At 38.9% G+C, this 21,442-nt stretch overlaps 2 protein-coding genes across 7 annotated transcripts in view; one reads left to right on the top strand and one right to left on the bottom strand.

Annotated features, from left to right (window-relative positions):
• ARHGAP19 (Rho GTPase activating protein 19) overlaps nucleotides 1-21,442 on the top strand; it is a 70,384-nt gene that overhangs the window by 23,874 nt on the left and 25,068 nt on the right. For 5 of the 6 annotated variants that reach the window (XM_019953009.2, XM_070780589.1, XM_070780591.1 and 2 more), the window contains 5 exons: nucleotides 4,714-4,979; nucleotides 6,211-6,291; nucleotides 8,211-8,420; nucleotides 11,527-11,753; nucleotides 13,687-13,773. In XM_019953009.2, coding sequence (XP_019808568.2) covers nucleotides 4,714-4,979; nucleotides 6,211-6,291; nucleotides 8,211-8,420; nucleotides 11,527-11,753; nucleotides 13,687-13,773 — 871 coding nt within the window. Of the gene's footprint in view, nucleotides 1-1,470; nucleotides 1,532-4,713; nucleotides 4,980-6,210; nucleotides 6,292-8,210; nucleotides 8,421-11,526; nucleotides 11,754-13,686; nucleotides 13,774-21,442 lie in introns of those variants that run through there. The other variant, XM_019953010.2, reaches the window with a different exon arrangement.
• On the bottom strand, nucleotides 12,444-12,876 carry LOC109553096 (small ribosomal subunit protein uS8-like). The gene has a single exon (XM_070780592.1). It carries the CDS (start codon nucleotides 12,860-12,862, stop codon nucleotides 12,473-12,475), a length of 390 nt encoding a protein of 129 aa, XP_070636693.1. The 5' UTR covers nucleotides 12,863-12,876; the 3' UTR covers nucleotides 12,444-12,472.

Below are 21,442 nucleotides of genomic sequence, written 5' to 3'. Positions count from 1 at the left end.
TTGGAAGGACCGATGCTGAAGCTACAACTCCAATTCTTTGGCCACCTGATGCAAAGAACAGACTCACTGGAAAAGACTGTGATGCTGGGAAAGATTCAAGGCAGGAGAAGGGGACAACGGGATGAGATGGTTGGGTAGTGTCACTGACTTGATGGACATGAGTTTTGAGTAAACTCCGGGAGTTGGTGATGGACAGGGAAGCCTGATGTGCTGCAGTCCATGGGGTCGCAAAGAGTTGGACATGACGGAGCGACTGAACTGAAGCACAGACTCAGTATGATAAATAAATAACCCTTAGCAAACTAAGAATAAGAAGATATCACCCTAATCTGGTATCACCTGAATCTGATAGGCTTCCCTGGTAACTCAGCTGGTAAAGAATCTGCCTGTAAAGTGGGAGACCTGGGTTCGATCCCTGGGTTGGGAAGATCTCTAGGAGAGGGGAATGGCTACCCAGTCCAGTATTCTGGCCTGGAGAATTCCATGGACTGTTCAGTCCAGGGGGTTGCAAAGAGTCGGACATGAGTGAGCGACTTTCACTAAATCTGATAGTTTATGCCAAAATGATAGATGGTGGAAGATACCATTTTTCAATTTGCTTTACCTTTTTAACTTCTAAAGTTAGGATTATTTTCATATTTATTAGTTATTTAGACCTCTCTTCTATGAATTGGTCATATCTTTTGACTAATTTTCTTTGAGTGTTTTTCTTATAAATTTTAGTCATATTGATAAATTCTGAATACTAATCCTTTTGTATGAATAAAAGTTTTTTTTCAGCTTATAGCTTATCTTTTATTAATACTTAAAAATTTTAAATTTATTTATTTATTATGAATGAGTAGTGTTAATATGTTCACTTGAATTGAAAATCCAGAAAATACAAAACATACAGTGAAAAGTTTCTCTCCCACTCCTGTTCTTTCATCCAGTTCCCCTCTCCAGAGGTACTGTGACTTCATTTTTTAAGAACTTTGTTTATAATGTCATTTGTTGAACAGACATTTAAAATTTTGATGTAGTTAAATGTTTCAGTCTTCTCTTTGTGGATTGTACATTTTATATTGTGTTTAAGAATGCTTTCCTCTGCCCCATTAATTTATTTTTTTTCCAAGTTTGACTTTTTATATTTAGACCTTTATTCTGTCTGGAATTTATTTTTTGTGTAGGGATTGCTCTTGCCTTTATATGCTTGTCCTTATACTCTTATATTGTGTGATTGTTTTGTCTAATGCAGTGTTCAATGTGATGGGAGACTGTTGAGCTTCATCTACGTGTTGGCAAATATAATTAACTGGTCCAGTTTTAAATTTCTGTTTTGTTCCTACTTGCAGATGAATGCTTAAGAGTCCTAATAAGTACTGCCTTTCAGGCCACATAATGTGCCTTGTGTCCTCTAACATATCTGGAATTTGTGTAGGCTGTGATAGGGCAGGGAAAGGAGGGTTTCATTGTTACAACAAACAAGGAGAAAGTTTTTTTCCTGTCTCTTCGATTTACCAATGCCTCATCAGAAGCTTTCAGCACTTATGTAAGAAATTAATTTTTTTTCTTAAACTTGAACAAACTTACAGCTCATTTTAAAATTAGTTACTGTAGAGGGAGAAGGTGGTTTTGCTTAATAATAGTATTTTTTTTCTTTAGCTCTTCTCTTAAGTTCTTCACCATGTTCCTTGATATTCTTAGCTTTACATTGTGGTACTATGTATTCCATGGAAAGAGATTATTGGACTTTGTGATATGCGGATAATTTAAAAGCATTACCTACTGTATCTGTCTTTTCCTTCTCTTATCTTCCGTTTTACTTCTTTTTAACCATTTCTCTCCATTTTTGTCTTACCACATGCTCCACTCAGAAAAAATAAGGAAGAGGACAAAAAAGAATTAGGTTTAAGAAATTAAAGTGAGACAAAACAAAAGTGAATGATTATGGGAAGGAAAGGGAGAGAAAGTGGAAGGGGAAAAGAAACTGTGTTTGCTTACTGGTTACTTCTGTATTAGGACTCCTTAGGTATCTTTTTCTTGTATTCCTTGTAAATAGGTGGGGGCAGCCTTGAACTTATTCTCCTGCCTGTTCTAACTATGAGGGAACAGAGTCAGAAAGGATCCTGTTGAGAAACAATATAGGTAGGGTTTTGTGCTTCTAGCTCCTTTCTGCATGTGTATTCGATCCAGTTTAGTGCCTGAAGGTCAACTCTTATGTAAGTTTTGGAATCTCAACTGAGTCTTACTCTGGATATTAATAAACTGAAGATCTGGAGGTTATATGTATGTATGTATTTCTACTTTAGGAATATAATGGATGCTGTTCATGTACATTTATATGTTAGAATTAATTTGATCTGAATTGCTTTTCAGAATTAAAAGAGATGTGACAGTCATAAAAGCTTAGATTTGATAAATTATAAGACTCTTTTGGTGCTAATCCATTTCATGATTTTCTGGCTCTCTCAGTACAGTAGTAATTTCTCATTGGCAGTGATTATAAATAATTATCTATTGACTCATATCTTGACTGAAATAAGCCAACATTTAAAATAAAAAGAGGCTTTGTCAATGACTTAGGATGAAGATACTTTTTGATTTTAATTGGCTCATATCATAATCATTGGCATCTTTAAATCATTGGCATCTTTAGCCTTAGTATGTAAAAAGGTTGAGGAAAGAGCATTTTTAGTTCTCTTTCTTAAGACTTTGGCTTGAGAACACATATTTATAATTTTTAAGTTTTATGTGAATTCTTATATTATCATTTTAGAGAAAAGAAAGAAATTTGGTAGTCACCAACTGAACACTTGGGCTGTTGATTAAAATTAGGTAATAACTTTTCAAGGACATAGAGATGAACGCTCAAGTTTACCCACACCTTGTTTTCATTATACCAAATTAAAGATGATCTTTGTAAAACTTCCCCAGCCGTCCCGTGGTTAAGACTGTGCTTCCACTGCAGGGAAACTAGGATCCCACAGGCTGTGGGCAAAAAAAAAAAGAGATCCAGGTAGTATTGGTAAAGTGTGTTAGAGATTAGTTATGTTTAATATGTAGAGGTATCATTTTTCCTGGAACAGAGGTTTGGTAGCTAGGGTGTTGTGGAAACTTGTAAGTTGTGATTGTTTTATTGTGGGACTGTTTGATCGAGTCAGGTAAATTTCAGCTTTGCCTGACAGATGTGAGTCAGTTGTTCTTTCTGGTTTGTGTTACATCTACTCATTGGTTGCATAATAGATGACTGTTTATATAATAAGAATTAGAACAAGCCATTAGAGATAACTGATAATAGATACAAACAGGCGGTGATGTGTCTGCTACAAGAGATGGAATAATACAGTTCTTATATGTACATGTTAAAAGTAAAAAGAATTTAGTAATTACGTATTAGAAAACAATAAGGAAGAAAGTATTTCTGAGAGTCAAAGGAGCTTTTCCAGTGTAGCCCAGATAATGTAGGAGTGGAAAACCAGGTAAGATCAGGGGCCAACAGAACATATCTGCTGAGTATTACTCAGTGATAGAAGAGATAGAAGAAGCAAAATATGAATTTTTTTCCAAGTGCCTTAGAGAGGAAGGACCTTGAGCAAAGTTTGGACTTAGACGATGGGCCAGAGACATCCAGAACAAAGGATTTTAAAATAAAACCTATTTCTGAACCTGGGCAAGGCTGAATTAATGTCTATTTTGTGTACCTGTAAGTGCCTTCCATTCTAGTTAAGGCTTTTTGGTTATGAGGAACAGAATCCAGGGATACTTGGCTCAACTGAAAGGGACTGATTATAAGGAAACACCTGTCTGTGTAGGGACCTAGGAACCAAAAGACCTTGAGTGTAGAGTAAATGTCTTCGAAATGTCTATTATACTAGATATAGTTTTGTCTCTTCAGTAGCCTCATGCTTACTGTCCCGTGGTTTCTGTGGCATTTGCGAGTAGCCTGACTGTGGTACTATCAGCAGTTGATCACCAGATGGGAAATACCATATGCTGGCTGTACTCCTGAGAGGGGGCTTCCCTGGTGGCTCAGTGGTAAAGAATCTGCCTGCAATGCAGGAGACGCAGGAGAGGCAATGCTGGAGACCCAGGAGACACAGTTGCAATACCTGGGTTGGGAAGATCTGGAGGAGGGCTTGACAACCCACTCCATTATTCTTGCCTGGAGAATCCCATGGAGAGAGGAGCCTGGCAGGCTACAGTCCCTAGGGTCACACAGAGTCAGACGTGACTGAGGTGACTGAACATGTGCACTCAAGAAGGCCTTAATTTAATGATTGCCCATTGCCATGTTAGGGGGAACAGTTGCAGGTCTAATGTTTTAAAAGTATTTAACAATGATGATGGTTTAGGGTTTAACTTTTAATAAGGAAATGTGGTCTCTGTGGCTGCCAATTCTAAACTACTGTTAGACTCAGGAGGCTGTAAGGGTCTTATCTTCTTGTAGACTGAATGTGTAAAATTAAGAGGCAAATTCAGGTCATACCATAGAGGCTATCTGATGTCTTTTCTTTAAACTAAATTTCTGAGTATCTATGTGGGTATAACCTAAACAGCAGCGAGTCCAGCTTGTCTCCTTTGTGCAGTCAACAGATTAAGTATTAGGTTTTCAAAAGACTGGTATATGTAGATGAGCCCACAGAAAGAATGAATAATTGTGTTGTTGAGAGGGAATGAAAAACGCATACAAAAATGATCCCCTCAAAGATTCTTCTGTTTCATTGTTTTCAGTGAAGCTATCTGTAACTTTGTCATCTGCAATGACTCTTCCCTTCAAAGTCAGCCCATTATCTTCAATCCTGACTTTTTTGTGGAGAAACTCCGACATGAGAAACCTGAGGTGTTCACTGAGTTGGTGGTCAGCAATATTACAAGACTTATTGATCTACCTGGAACTGAGTTGGCTCAGCTAATGGGAGAAGAGGACCTTAAGTTGCCTGGTGGGGCAGGCCCGGCATCAGGATTCTTCCGGTCTCTAATGTCTCTCAAGCGAAAGGGTAGGAATTGTGTCTGTGAAGGGGGCAGTTCTCAGTTGCTTCCTGGGCTCTACTCCAAACATTTGCACATTCGTGGAGGAGTTACTATTATTGTAAAGCATTTTTTTAGTCATTTTTTTCATTACATGAATAGTAAAACTTTAAGTAACATTGATAAAAATTATAAAAATTACCTAGATTAATTAAAGCACATATATCAGTCTCCAGAAAATAGCATGATTCGTTTACATAGTTATCAGGAGCACCTTGATTTTCATGCTCTATTAATACTATACTAAAAATATTAAAAGAACAAAGTTATACAGCTGGTGACTACAGTAAAGAAAGTTTGACCATTTTTTTATTGCAGTAGTTTTATTGCAGTAGTTCTCTAATGTTTTCATTCCATAGAATGCTTTGATAAGGTAAATATTAATACTTATGAATCAAAAAGCCTTCTCAGAAATAAGTTATTAGTTTTATATACTATAAATTATGATTATTAACACTGTTTTTGATAAGATGTGAAAGAGATTCCATTTTGTTTTATTAAATATAAGGAAATCCCAAGGGCAGCAAAAAAGTTTAAACATAACAGGTTAGACCCTATACCAGCTCTAGTGGATAATCTATCATGTTCTAATAATCATGGGTATAAGTTCTATTTTTTGTTTGTTTTTAAATTAAATATCAATATTCCAAGTATTGTTAATTAAAGAAGAAGATGGTCTTTGCCTTCAGGGAACCTACTATGTAAGATTAAACTTGCAGAGTTGATTGAAAGATGTTCTGATTGCATTTTCTTTTTTCTTTTTTTAATTTAATTTTATTTTTAAACTTTACAATATTGTACTGGTTTTGCCAAATATCTAAGTGAATCCACCACAGGTATACACGTATTGCCCATCCCGAACCCTCCTCCCTCCTCCCTCCCCATACCATCCCTCTGGGTCGTCCCGGTGTACCAGCCCCAAGCATCCAGTATCGTGCATCGAACCTGGACTGGTGACTCGTTTCCTATATGATATTATACGTATTTCAATGCCATTCTCCCAAATCATCCCACCCTCTCCCTCTCCCTGATTACATTTTCTGATGTACTTCCAACTCTAAAGTTTTTTTGTACTGACCATGTGAACATACTTGCTCAACTGTGACACAGGATGCTTGAGGGGTATGCTGATTTTAAATATGCTGATTTTGTACTGTTTGTGGAAAATATAGCCTTGTTCTATTGTATGGCTTTTTTCAGAAAAAGGAGTAGTCTTTGGATCCCCACTGACAGAGGAAGGCATTGCCCAGATATACCAACTGATTGAATATCTACACAAGAGTAAGACTACTTGAAATTTTTTAATTCTTTGTTAATGAACAGTTGTCAGTTTTCTGTTGGGAGCTTAATATCCTTGAGTTAGTAGGTGTCAGTTAACCATTAGCAAAGACGCTAATTAATCAATGATAATTTCAGGTGGCATGTTTCTCAATATATTTCCTTATAAATTTCATCTCATGTATTGATTTGCTTTATACTCTCAAACACACACACACACACTCACACATATACACACACACATTAGATAGTGTCCATGAAATCACATTTTGCCCTGGATTGAGAGAGGCGCATCTTCTGGAAAAAATACATTGCTTCTAAAGAGTCTCAACATTTATTCCAGGGATAATAATTTATCACCAAAGATACCTTTGAACTCTAGAATTCTCTGATTAAAACACACTCAACTTAATTCCCTTTTCACTTTTTTAGTAGTCATACTGGATATGTCATTGCTTTAAGTACTTGGCACAGCTGAGTGTATATAAAATGTGTGGCTTTATGTGATGCCATGATGAATTCAATACTAATGGTTATTTTTGGCTTGCTCTACCTGGGACACTGTGCTGGGAGCTAGAGCAGAGGTTACAAACTGACAGCCTAAGGGCTTAAGTTATCTGTTTTCATGTTTTGTTTGGCTGATTAAGTTAAAAATAAAACTAGTTTCCAGTCTTTTAAAATGGGAAAAGTCCAGGTTTTCAGCTTTCTTTGGATAACAGGAAGATCTAGCATACTTGAGCCCTGTGGCCTCTTGGGACACAGTCATCTGGAGCACAGGTGGGTGCTTACCAGTTTGTTAGGGTTCCTGTTCATTCATTTACTGTTGCCAGAGTGGCTGGTAGGCATTTCAACTTGGAAACCTGAATTAAGGAGCTATTCAGAGAAATACATACTTAAGCTGAAAACAGGACCTCTCATGCTTCTACCAGATCAAACTGAAACAATGTGTCTCATCTTTTTTAACCCTTAGATTAGTTTAGAATCTAGGTTGAAGGGAAGCATCCTTAAGTTGGAATGACTGAGCTTCTGGCAGTCTGTTAGATGGAAAGGTGATCTGACAGATTAGAGTTCTAATTCCTGGGGTAGTGCAGAGACCCTCGATTCATTTTAGGCTGGGAAACTGTTTATAGGAGCAATGTACCTCCACAGATAAACTCAGCCCCTCCAACAAAGTCTGGGATGGCTCATGGGAAGGGGACTTCAGGAAGACGTGGCTTTCCTTCCAACTTATTTTTCAAGCTCTATTATATATAAAATAGATAACCAACAAGGACCTACTGCATAGCACAGGGAACTATACTTAATATTTTGTAATAACCTATAATGCAAAATAATCTAATACATACATACATATATATATATGTATATATATATGGGTTTCCCTTGTGGTCAGCTGGTAAAGAATCTGCCTGCAATGTGGGAGACCTGGGTTTGATCACTGGGTTGGGAAGATCCCTTGGAGAAGGGAAAGGCTACCCACTCCAGTATCCTGGCCTGGAGAATTCCATGGACTGTGTAGTCCAGGGGGTCGCAAAGAGTCAGACACGACTGAGCAACGTTCACATATATATATATCTCACTTTGCTGTATGCCTGAAGCTAACACAACATTTTAAATCAACTATATTTCAATAGGAGTTAAAAAAAACCGGATAAAATTCAGTCTCCAGATGTGCCTCAGGAGGTTCAGTGACTCCTGGGTGGACCATCTCTCAGCCTGGAAGATCTCTGGGTGCTCAGGGATGTTCAGATAAGTTTCCCCAGGGGTCAGTAGGTCTCAGCTCCTCTGAGAAGAAAGGCAAAACCTCCTTCAGGGTTTTGTAAGGGTCTTTCAAATATAAAGTGGTCTTTTAGATGACTTATTTTAATCATAATTCTCTGTTTCTTTTTTCCTGTCCTCTGTTCTTCTTCCATGCCGAACAGACTTACGAGTAGAGGGTTTGTTTAGAGTACCAGGGAATAGTGTCCGACAGCAGATTTTAAGAGATGCTCTCAATAATGGAACTGATATTGACTTGGAATCAGGGGAGTTTCACTCAAATGATGTTGCTACCTTGCTGAAGATGTTTCTAGGAGAGTTACCTGAGCCCCTGCTGACACATAAACATTTTCACGCACACCTCAAAATTGCTGGTGAGTATTGGAGGTGAGAAGGGGCTGTAGGTACATTTATTTCAATTTAGTAAAGTCATCTGGAATATTTTTGTAACCCACAGAATATTCTGTTGTTTGTAAACAATAATATTGTGTTGTTTGTAACTTCTGCTAATATTGGTTAAGACTTCATGATAGTTCTGGGCTTTCTGAATACTCATAAGCATTGGCTAGTTACGTTTGATTTAGTCAAATTTTTTTGTCAAATAAACTTCTTTGAAGATACAGTCTGGGTTTGGTTTATTTTTGTGTTCCTGATGGATCCTAGCATTGTGCTTTGAACATTTTAGTTGTTTAATTAATGTATGCTTTTCACTGGATTGATTGACACACCCAAGTCAATGGTCACAGTTTTGATGTATTTGCCTTGGTTTGGAACTTTTGCTAAGTATTAATATGCCTCAGTTGAGATCATCTCTACTGTTGAAAATTTGCTCTTTAAAAAATAATTTTGCTTGTTTTCTAAATAGGCAATACATTCTTATGAATTAAAATTCAAAAGGTTCCAAGAGCATCCAGTGAAAAGCCTCTTTTCCATCTCTGTTCCCTGGTACTCAGTTTTTCTTCCAAGAGAGAACCAGTACTATTGATTTCTAATGTATCCTTACAGAGAGATTTTAGACACTTACAAATACCTGCATATATTTCTTTTCTCTCTTTTTATGTAATGGTAGGGTGTTATACACATGGTTCTGTGGTTTGCTTTTTTAATTTACTGTGTCTTGCAGAATGTTCCATTTTCAGCTCATAAACAGTTTCCTCTTTTCCTTTTATGCCTGTGTGGTAAGGAATTCATTCTTAAATTGCACAGCAGTTGTGCTGCTATAGACTCTAAGTGCACACAGCATCAACGTCCATACTGTATTTACCTAGTTTTCTACCCTTGAGCCTTTCTCTCTTGCTTCTAATCTTAAGGAAAAGAAATAGAAGGTTTTTTTCTTTTGAATAATTTTTACCGCTTAGAAAAAAATAGGTTTTGAATTTCTAAAGTAAGATTAGATTTTGTTAGCACTTCCAGGAACAATTTAGATGATACAAATGAGAAAATATTTCTAGAATATTATACAGCTTTATAGTTGTTTTGGCTTCCCTCGTAGCTCAGTCGGTAAAGAATCTGCCTGCAGTGCAGGAGATCCGGATTCCATCCCTGGGTCGGGACGATCCCCTGGAGAAGGAAATGGCAACCCATTCCAGTATTCTTGCCTGGAAAATCCCATGGACAGAGGAGCCTGGTGGGCTGTGGTCCATGGGGTTGCAAAGAGTTGGGCACGCCGGAGCAACTAACACTCGATATCATCACAGTTTTTTGGGGGGAGAAATAAAAGTTTTTGGATCTTTGAAAAAGATATAGAAAATATTGATAAGTTCTTTTTATAAGGGTTAACATGAATAATGCCTGTTCTGTTTGCTTTCCTGTTGAGTTAATTTAGTACAGTATCTGAAACTTCCCCTCCACCACCCCATGATTCACTGGTCTTTGAGATCACACTAAGGTGTGGCACAGGTGTAGCATTTGACATGCCTTACTGATAACAGGCAGGGATTTTTGTTTTCAATTTCGTATTAACAGGAAACAGTCTAGAGATATTATTTGCCTTTCCTAAACCTGGAATTATAATTGAAGTTAAACAGCTTCAATAACACACTGTAATCATTTTCAGGTCTACATGAATTATACCCAAATGTTTTTCAGTGTCTTTTGAAATTCTGATGATCTAGGGAGAAGGCGATGGCACCCCACTCCAGTACTCTTGCCTGGAAAATCCCATGGATGGAGGAGCCTGGTAGGCTGCAGTCCATGGGGTCGCTAAGAGTCGGACACGACTGAGCGGCTTCACTTTCACTTTTCACTTTCATGCATTGGTGAAGGAAATGGCAACCCACTCCAGTGTTCTTGCCTGGAGAATCCCAGGGACGGGGGAGCCTGGCGGGCTGCCATCTATGGAGTCGCACAGAGTCGGACACGACTGAAGCGACTTAGCAGCAGCAGCAACAGGGACAGTTTTTAATTGATAACCTGTATAGCCTGTGAGAGAAGAAGCCATGATTCTGACTCTGTAAGGAGCCATGATTCTGACTCTGATACCTGGATCATCCTGGTATCAGGTCATGATTCACTCTCATAGTTTTTTAGCAGTAAAATATCTTGTTGAGGAAGTGTGAAGGGGGTGGCATTATCAGAGATATGTGTGGACTGTTTTCATTTCTCTTGAGTATATAACTGGGAATGGAATTACTACGTCATGTGATAACTCTATGTTTAACTTTTTGAGGAACTGCCAAGTTGTTTTCCACAGTAGCCATACCATTTTTTACATTCCCACCAGCAATGTAGGAGAGTGGTGGGGTTTTTTTTGGCTCCACTGTATGGCATGTGGAATCTTAGTTCCCCAACCAGTGATCAAACCTGCGCCCCCTACAGTGAAAGCGCAGAGGCTTAACCACTGGACTGCCAGGGAAGTCCCTGTAGAAGAGTTTAATTTTCTCAGCATTCTTGCCAGCACTTGTTATTGTCAGTCTTTTTGACTATAGCCACACCAGTGATTGGGGTCTGCCCTGGTGGCTCAGAGGTTAAGGCGTCTGCCTGCAATATGGGAGAACTGGGTTCAATCCCTGGGTCCGGAAGATCCCCTGGAGAAGGAAATGGCAACCCACTCCAGTGTTCTTGCCTGGAGAATCCCATGGACGAAGGAGCCTGGTGGGCTACAGTCCACGGGGTTGCAAAGAGTTGGACACGACTGAGTGACTTCACTCACACCACTGATTATGAAGTAGTATCTCATTGGGGTTTTGATTTACATTTCTCTGATAGCTAATGATACCGAGTATACAAATGCTTATTGGCCGCTTATATATCTTATTTGAAGGAATGTTTAAGTCTTTTGCCTATTTTTAACTGGGTTTTTGTCTTTTTATTATTAAATTATATTGATATGATTTTGTTATTATATTTTGCTATAATCTCTGTTTATACTTGATTCTTTTTTTCCTTTCTCTTATTGGAGGATGATACATAGTAGGAACATTGATTTTTTTTTTTCTTGTATATTTTCCATCCCTTACAATCATCTCTTTTATCCTCAAGATTTGATGCAGTTTGATGATAAAGGAAACAAGACCAGTGTACCAGATAAGGAACGGCAAATCGAGGCTCTTCAGTTGCTCTTCCTCATACTCCCTCCACCCAATCGTAACTTGCTGAAGTTACTGCTTGATCTCCTGTACCAGACAGCAAAGAAACAAGACAAGAATAAGATGTCCGCCTATAACCTTGCCCTTATGTTTGCACCTCATGTCTTATGGCCCAAAAATGTAAGTGTCGGGGGAACAGAAAGACTGCTTGGTTTTCTTGAGCTGGGCCTCATCCTATAGCTGTACTTCGTGTGGTTATCAAGGGTCCAAGTTCTGGTCTTCAGCTTTATTAGGTTAGGAACTTACTTTGTTAGATCATTTAAGAGTTATCAAACCGCCAATTCCTGTTAATCTCGCTTATAAATCAATCTGATAAACCTGAATTACAATTTCAGTGGAAACTCTTAGTGGAAGATTATAGCTACTAAATATACCAGAATACTCATGTTGGGTGGTCAGTGTAAACTCCTTCATAACATGAAAGCCTTCTTGGGAAATCAAATTGATTTCTGAAGATCAAATGGTGTGAATTTAAACCAGAGCTGTGTGATCTCACAGGATGGCGGCCCTGAGCTTTTAGATAGAGCGATACTGCCTCGTCCTAACTTTCCTATGTCCTGTAGACGTACTCTCCTTAGAGAAAGCTGAATGTCCTTCTTTTTTTTTTTTCAACTTTCAGCTTTTTATTTTGTATTGAGATATAGCCAATTAACAATGTTCTGGTAGTTTCAGGCGAACAGTGAAGGGACTCAGCCGTAGATATGTATATATCCTGAATGTGCTTCTTTAACTGAGACCACGGCCTTCCTAGTGACTTACATGAGAAGTAAATTGTATAGTCTTTTGAACTAATTTTTTTTTTTTTCCTCTGAGGCATTTTACTTGTATGTACTACATCCCTAGAAAAAGAATCCAAGGATTTTCCCTCCTGTATGTTTTTGTCTTGCTTCTTCATGTTCCATGAGGCCAGCTGAGGTTGTCAGTACAATGAAACCAAACTGACGGGATGGGAGCAGGTTCTTCCACCATTTTTCTAGATCTTTGAGTTGCACATCAAATCTGGGGCTGATCACTCCACACTTATTTAGCCTGCCTGTGAGGTTCACAACAATTTTCCCAGCCCTGTGATCATCAGTGATTTCAAATTCGCCAATGTAACCACGCTTCATCACTGTTAGAAACCTGACGATGACTTTGGAGCACGGCCTAATAAGGACCTGGTGTTTGCCTCTCTTCTCGGCATTGTTGATACTCTTGAGCGTGTCAGCCAGGACATTCATGCGCACCATTCTGGCGGCACGGAAAGATGGCGGAAAGACTGAACTAATTCTTGACCTGGAAGCCGTTAGTTTCATATTCCTGTCCATTCATAAAACAGAGCTTCTACCCAGAGGAAGGTTGCTGTGGGGAGGGATATGAGAGGAAAAAGACATACCAAGATTTGTCCATGTTAAGGGCATAAAACCTCATACCTAAAAGAGTTTTAGAACTAGCTCAATGAGACTGAAAATAAACAAGTGATATGACTATAAAGTTAAGAGGTCTTAGAACACACAAACATTAAGTAACAAAGATACATGTTGAGAATGCAGGCTTTGGGATAGTAGAGACGCTGAAGTGCTTAAAAAGAGGCAGGGGAAACAAGAGAAGGGACTCAGTGACCATTTGACTATTTTTAAGAAACGGATGTCACCTTTAACATCAATTTGTAGTGACAATTCTCTTTTGTCTTTGGAGAAACTAGTTTCTCTGAAGAGCAATGTTCTCGGTGACTGGTATGGATTCTATTCTTCTTGTCCCTTTTCCCAGGAAAGATGATCTTCAGCATACATGTCTAATTCTCAGGCAGAATTAGAAGAGGAAAATTGGTTCTCTTGGATTTCCTGGTCACTTCAGGGACACATGGTTCTTCCTAGGTTGTATCGTTTCAAGTGGAAACCTGCTGAGCCAAAAAGTCTTTCCAGAATTAAACACTGTAGTAGAGTCGGCTTTCTTGGTGATAGATGCTATCATACATTTGAAAAAATTAGCTTATTAATAAGTAAATGGGAGTATCTGCCTTCCACTTCCCAGTTCTTCATCTCTTTTTTTTGCTTTCTTTTGCTCTAAATAGGCCACTGCAAATGACCTTCAAGAGAATATCACAAAATTAAATGATGGGATGGCTTTTATGATTAAACACTCTCAGAAACTTTTTAAGGTAGGTAATAAATGGGATTTGGATAGTGAGAAGATAAAGAGATGGAGCAAGGTGGGATCCTGAGAGGGCTGTAAGGATGGCTAAATAAGAAAGGCCCTGACTGGAACTGGGAACCAAACAGACAGTGGTAAAACTGAGAGGGAACGACCTGGGTAGGGAAGAATGTGAAGGTGCCTGAGAGCTGAGCAGGGCTCTGCCTCCTGGCCTGTGGGCTCTACCCTTTGAGTCATCCTTCCTTTTTCATGAAAAACAGCAGATGCTGGAAGCAGAGCAGTAGTTTTATCCTGCCTGCTTCCTGCCGGTTGGGATTTGACAGCCTCCTTTCGTCTTGTCTTCATAGTCGTTTCTAGTGCAAACTAGCAGTGTTTCTGCCAATGTAATTTTCTTAATAGCTTTGTGGGTCTCTGTGGATTTTAGTGAGATTCACGCAGAAGATAAATTTGAAGATAAACCCTTCTCTTCCATGGACTCCTGCTGAGAAGGCTGAGGGACAGTACCTTTCAGCTTCCGGGAGGCCTTCTGGTTGTATTGAGAGGCTCTGGGAGGCACGCCTTTATCCTTTTGAAAGGGCTCTTTGTGTAACTGAATATTTTTGACCTTTTGATGTTTCCAGTGTTTTAGCAAAAGGTTTTACAGTCACATCCTTGGTCTTTTCTTTAGAGTGTACTTTCCTGATGGTGAATTTCTTAATTTTAATGTCTTTTGCCATCTGGAAAAGCTGAGAATTTTTAAGACCACTCTGTTCTGGTTCCTTTTTTTGCCTTTCTTTAAAAAAAAAAAAAAAATTGGTAAAATACATATGACAACATTTACTATATGTGTACAGGCCAGTGGTATTAATTACATTCATACTGTTGTGCAAACCATCACCACCATCCATCTCTTGAACTCCTTTCATCTTCCTAAACTAAAATGCCATTAAACAATAAAGTTAGTTTAGTTAAAAGACTAAAACTCATTAAACCATTACTCCCCCATTCACCCCTTCCCCTTGGCCCAGGCCACCACCATTCTGCTTTCTGTCTCTAATTTTGACCACTTTAAGTACGTCATGAAAGTGGAATCAACCATACAATATTTGTCTGTTAGTGACTGGCTTACTTCCTTTGGCGTGTCTTCAAGGTTCACCAGTGTTGTAACATGTGTCAGAATTTCCTTCCTTTTTAAGGCTGACGTTTCATTCATTGCATATACCACATTTTGCTTATCTGTTGAGGGCACTTGGGTTGCCTTCATGTTTAACTCTTGTGAATAATGCTTCTCTGAACCTGGGCATATCATTTACATTGTGTTTACAACTACATAGCATTTATATTGTATTAGGTATTCTGGAATGGGTGAATTTAACTCAGATGACCATTATATCTACTACTGCGGGCAGGAATCCCTCAGAAGAAATGGAGTGGCCATCATGGTCAACAAAAGAATCTGAAATGCTGTACTTGGATGCAATCTCAAAAACGACAGAATGATCTCTGTTCGTTTCCAAGGCAAACCATTCAATATCACAGTAATCCAAGTCTATGCCCCAACCAGTAACGCTGAAGAAGCTGAAGTTGAATGGTTCTGTGAAGACCTACAAGACCTTTTAGAACTAACACCCAAAAAAGATGTCCTTTTCATTATAGGGGACTGGAATGCAAAAGTAGGAAGTCAAGAAACACCTGGGGTAACAGACAAATTTGGCCTTGGAATACGGAATGAAGCAGGGCAAAGACTAATAGAGTTTTGCCAAGAAAATGCACTGGTCATAACAAACACCCTCTTCCAACAACACAAGAGAAGACTCTATACATGGACATCACCAGATGGTCAACACCGAAATCAGATTGATTATAGTCTTTGCAGCCAAAGATGGAGAAGCTCTATACAGTCAGCAAAAATAAGACCAGGAGCTGACTGTGGCTCAGACCATGAACTCCTTATTGCGAAATTCAGACTGAAATTGAAGAAAGTAGGAAAAACTACTAGACCATTCAGGTATGACCTAAATCAAATCCTTTATGATTATACAGTGGAAGTGAGAAATAGATTTAAGGGCCTAGATCTGATTGAGTGCCTGATGAACTATGGAATGAGGTTCGTGACATTGTACAGGAGACAGGGATCAAGACCATCCCCATGGAAAAGAAATGCAAAAAAACAAAATGGCTGTCTGGGGAGGCCTTACAAATAGCTGTGAAAAGAAGAGAAGCGAAAAGCAAAGGAGAAAAGTACAGATATAAACATCTGAATGCAGAGTTCCAAAGAATAGCAAGAAGAGATAAGAAAGCCTTCTTCAGCAATCAATGCAAAGAAATAGAGGAAAACAACAGAATGGGAAAGACTAGGGATCTCTTCAAGAAAATCAAAGATACCAAAGGAACATTTCATGCAAAGATGAGCTCGAAAAGGACAGAAATGGTATGGACCTAACAGAAGCAGAAGATATGAAGAAGAGGTGGCAAGAATACACAGAAGAACTGTACAAAAAAGATCTTCACGACCCAGATAATCACGATGGTGTGATCACTGACCTAGAGCCAGACATCCTGGAATGTGAAGTCAAGTGGGCCTTAGAAAGCATCACTACGAACAAAGCTAATGGGGGTGATGGAATTCCAGTTGAACTATTCCAAATCCTGAAAGATGATGCTGTGAAAGTGCTACACTCAATATGCCAGCAAATTTGGGAAACTCAGCAGTGGCCACAGCACTGGAAAAGGTCAGTTTTCATTCCAATCCGAAAGAAAGGCAATGCCAAAGAATGCTCAAACTACCGCACAATTGCACTCATCTCACACGCTAGTAAAGTAATGCTCAAAATTCTCCAAGCCAGGCTTCAGCAATACGTGAACCATGAACTTCCAGATGTTCAAGCTGGTTTTAGAAAAGGCAGAGGAACCAGAGATCAAATTGCCAACATCCGCTGGATCATAGAAAAAGCAAGAGAGTTCCGGAAAAACATCTATTTCTGCTTTATTGACTATGCCAAAGCCTTTGACTGTATGGATCACAATAAACTGTGGAAAATTCTGAAAGAGATGGGAATACCAGACCACCTGATCTGCCTCTTGAGAAATCTGTATGCAGGTCAGGAAGCAACAGTTTGAAGTGGACATGGAACAACAGACTGGTTCCAAATAGGAAAAGGAGTTCGTCAAGGCTGTATATTGTTAACCTGTTTATTTAACTTATATGCAGAGTACATCATGACAAACGCTGGACTGGAAGAAACACAAACTGGAATCAAGATTGCTGGGAGAAATATCAATAACCTCAGATATGCAGATGATACCACCCTTATGGCAGAAAGTGAAGAGGAACTCAAAAGCCTCTTGATGAAAGTGAAAGTGGAGAGTGAAAAAGTTGGCTTAAAACTCAACATTCAGAAAACGAAGATCATGGCATCCAGTCCTACCACTTCATGGGAAATAGATGGGAAAACAGTGGAAACAGTGTCAGACTTTATTTTTTGGGGCTCCAAAATCACTGCAGATGGTGACCGCAGCCATGAAATTAAAAGACGCTTACTCCTTGGAAGGAAAGTTATGACCTAGATAGCATATTCAAAAGCAGAGACGTTACTTTGCCAACAAAGGTTCGTCTAGTCAAGGCTATGGTTTTTCCAGTGGTCATGTATGGATGTGAGGGTTGGACTGTGAAGAAGGCTGAGCGCTGAAGAATTGATGCTTTTGAACTGTGGTGTTGGAGAAGACTCTTGAGAGTCCTTTGGACTGCAAGGAGATCCAACCAGTCCATTCTGAAGGAGCTCAGCCCTGGGATTTCTTTGGAAGGAATGATGCTAAGGCTGAAACTCCAGTACTTTGGCCACCTCATGTGAAGAGTTGACTCATTGGAAAAGACCCTGATGCTGGGAGGGATTGGGGGCAGGAGGAGAAGGGGACGACAGAGGATGAGATGGCTGGATGGCATCGCTGACTCAATGGACGTGAGTCTGAGTGAACTCCAGGAGTTGGTGATGGACAGGGAGGCCTGGAGTGCTGCGATTCATAGGGTCGCAAAGAGTTGGACACGACTGATCGACTGATCTGATCTGATCTGATTATAAGTAATCTACAGATGACTTAAAGTATACAGGAAGATTATTTAGCTTATATGCAAATACTGTTAATACACCATTTTATATAAGGGACTTGAGTATCTATGGATTTTGGTATCTATGGGGAAATCCTAGAACCAATATTCTTTGGATTCTGAGGTACGACTCCGTACCCAGAAATGGAATTGTTGGATCGTATGCTTTAACAGAACTCCTGTACTGTTTTCCATAGTTGATGCACCATTTTACCTTCTTATCAACAGTACACAAGAATTCCCATTTCTTTGCTTCCTCAACAACACTTGTTATTTTGTTTTGGGGATTTTTTTGATTGTAACTGTGTTATTGGGTGTGAGATGGCAACTCATTGTAGTTTCGATTTGCATTTCCTAATGATTAGTGATGTTGAACACCTTATCATGTCTTTATTGCTAATTTGCATATCTTCTTTGGGGAAATGTCTATTCAAGTCCTTTGCCCATTTCTTTTTTTCTTTTTTGGCCATGCTGCATGGCTTGTGGGATCTTATTACCCTGACCAGGAATTGAACCCATGCCACAGGAGTGAAAGCATCAGTTCCTAACCATTGGACTACCGGAGAATTCCTGCCCATTTTTGAATTGGTTGTTATTTTTTGTTACTGAGTTGTAGGTATTCTTTATATATTCTAGATGTTAATCACTTATCAGACATATGATGTGAAAATATTTCTTCCCACTGGGTGGATTGCTTTTACTTTGTTAATAGTGTCTTGCTGCACAAAATTAAAAAATTTTTTATGAAGTCCCATTTGTCCATTTTTTCTCTTGTTGCCTATGCCTTTAGTGACATATGCAAGAAATCCTTGCCAGATCCAATGCTCTGAAGCTTTTGCCCTATGCTTTAATAGTTTTATTGTTTTATGTCTTGTGTTTATCTATTTTTGGTAATTTTTGTATATGGTATTAGGTAGTGGTCCAGTTTCATCCTTTTGCGTGTGGATATCCAGTTTTCCCAGCATCATTTGTTAAAAAAAAACTGCCTTTCCCCATTGAATAGTCTTGTTTGTCACTCTTACTGAAAATCCGTACATCTGAGGGTTTATTTCTGGAGCCTCTTCTGTTCAGTTGGTCTGTATGTTTGTCTTTATGCCAATATCATACTGTTTTGATGACTGTAGCTTTGTAGTAAGTTTTGAAATAAGGAAATGGGAGTCCTCTAGCATTGTTCTTCTTTCTCAATATTGTTTTAGCTATTTGGGGTCCCTTTGACTCTGTATGAATTTTAGGATGGATTTTTCTATTTCTATAAAAACTATCATTGGAATCTTGATAGGGAGTGCAGTAGATTATTTTGGGTAGTATTGACATTTTAACAGTAATAAGTCTTCCAATCCATGAATCTGGGATGTCTTTCCATTAGTTATGTTGACTTTAATTTTTTTCAGTGAATTTTTGTAGTTTTTATTGTACCAATCTTTTACCTCCTTGGTTAATTTCTAAGTATTTTATTCTTTTTGATGCTATATGTAAATGAAGTTGTCTTCTTAATTTCCTTTGTGGATTGTTCATAGTTGGTGTTTGGAAGTACAACTCATTTTTGTGTGTTGACTTTGTATCCTGCTACTTTGCTGAATTTATCAATTCTAACAATTTTTCTATGAAATATTTAGGGTTTTCTACATATGAGGTCATATCATCTATGAATAGAGATAATTTTACTCCTTTCAAATTTGGCTGTCTTTGATTTCTTTTTCTTGCCTAGTTGCTCTGGCTAGTTTTAGTTCCTTTTTATTTAACAGTTTTTCCTTCAGTTTGTCTCTCTTCTTACTTTATAGTCTGCAAGGCCAACAGGAGAGTCTCTCTAGAGTGTGCTAACAAGATGGAGATTGAGATGTATTTTATGCATATATATAAAATATATTACATATATCATGTATTATAAATATAATCTCATAATTTTATCACAATTGTTTAGCTATATCATGTAACCCAATCATCACAGGAGTAACACTCAAGTCACCAATATTTTATTGGTTAGCAACAAGTCACAAGTCCATTCACACTAGGAAGAGGGAGTTATGCAGAATGTAAACATGGAGGCCACCCTAGAATTTACCCATTCAGGGTGGTGTGATCCAAAGTTCGGAGATTAGGAAACACAGGTCAGAATCTTTGGCTTAGTAGCCTGGAAAACAAAGGGTCAGGGCTGTATTGGAGGCTTAGGTGCCCAAGTCAAAGATTATGATCAATTAGAAGTCAAGATTTAGATAAGTGAATTAGAGCAGTAGTCACAGGACAACTGGAGAAAGAATAGTTTTTAATGGTGAGCAAAGATCTCTCAAATCAGTTCTTATACTCCTCATTTAGAGGAAGAACTAGTTCCAAAGCATGATTTTATGGGAATAAGTTGGGAGGAGTTGTGAATATGAAGAGTAAGGCAGTAGTTGTGAATCAAAATGGGGAATTTCTAGGTGCACTTCCTAACAGAACTCTTTTCTCTTGCTACCATTGCCATGGGGTTAACTTTTTGTGGCCCACCACTCATAAGTTGCAAGAGAGATGGGATCACAGAGATCTCATTGCATCTCATAGTTTAGCTTTCCCACCTTCTGATCTGTTATCTGGTGGGCCCATTCTCTTGCCCTTGGTCCAGCATACACAATTCAAGTATACGATGAAGTTGCACTTCGCTGTGAAGGATTTTTTTAAAGTGACTTAAAACAACCCAGATTTGTTATCTTACATTTCTATAGGTCAGAAGTCTGGCAGGAGTCTCACTGGGCTAAAACTAAGGTGCTGGCAGGGATGCACTCCTTTCTGGATGTTCTAGCAGAGAATCTGTTTTCTTGTCTTTTCCAGCTCCTAGAGATTGCCCCTATTCCTTGGCTTGTAGTCCCCTTTCTCCATCTTCAAGGCTAGCAATGTTGTGTCTCTCTGATCCTTCTACTATAGTCATGTTTCCTTCTAACCACAGCTGGGAAAAGTTCTCTGCTTCTGAGAACCCTTGTGATTATGATTATAAGTGAACCTGCTTAGATAACCTGGGATACTCTCCCATTGCAAGGTCTTTAACTTAATCACACCAGCAAAGTCTCTTTTACTTTACTGTGTCAGGTAACATATCACTGTGGAGGATCATAAGAATACAGATTATACAAACCTTAGAGATAAAACATGAGTACAGTCTCCTAGATGTATTTGGCTTAGTTCAGTTCAGTTTAGTTCAGTCGCTCAGTCGTGTCCGACTCTTTGCGACCCTATGGACTGCAGCACGCCAGGCCTCCCTGTCCATCACCAGCTCCCAGAGTTTACCCAAACTCATGTCCATTGAGTCGGTGATACCATCCATCCATCTAATCCTCTGTCGTCCCCTTCTCCTCTCACCTTCAGTCTTTACCAGTATCAGAGACTTTTCAAATGACTCAGTTCTTCGCATCAGGTGGCCAAAGGATTGGAGTTTCAGCTTCAGCATCCATCCTTCCAGTGAATATTCAGGACTGATTTCCTTTAGGATTGTTCTTGCAGTCCAAGGGACCCTTAAGAGTCTTCTCTAACACTACAGTTCAAAAACATAAATTCTTCGGTGCTTAGCCTTCGTTATAGTCCAACTCTCACATTCATACGTGACTACTGGAAAAACCATAGC

The sequence above is a fragment of the Bos indicus genome, chromosome 26 (genome assembly GCF_029378745.1).
Source record: "Bos indicus isolate NIAB-ARS_2022 breed Sahiwal x Tharparkar chromosome 26, NIAB-ARS_B.indTharparkar_mat_pri_1.0, whole genome shotgun sequence".
Taxonomy (NCBI): Eukaryota; Metazoa; Chordata; class Mammalia; order Artiodactyla; family Bovidae; genus Bos; species Bos indicus.
Note: the sequence above shows the minus strand (reverse complement) of the source record. Positions and strands in the feature narration are given on the sequence as shown.

Bases quoted from the DNA above. Each gene is read 5' to 3' on its own strand.
- LOC109553096 (XM_070780592.1), bottom strand. From the start codon at position 12,862: ATGGTGCGCATGAATGTCCTGGCTGACACGCTCAAGAGTATCAACAAT.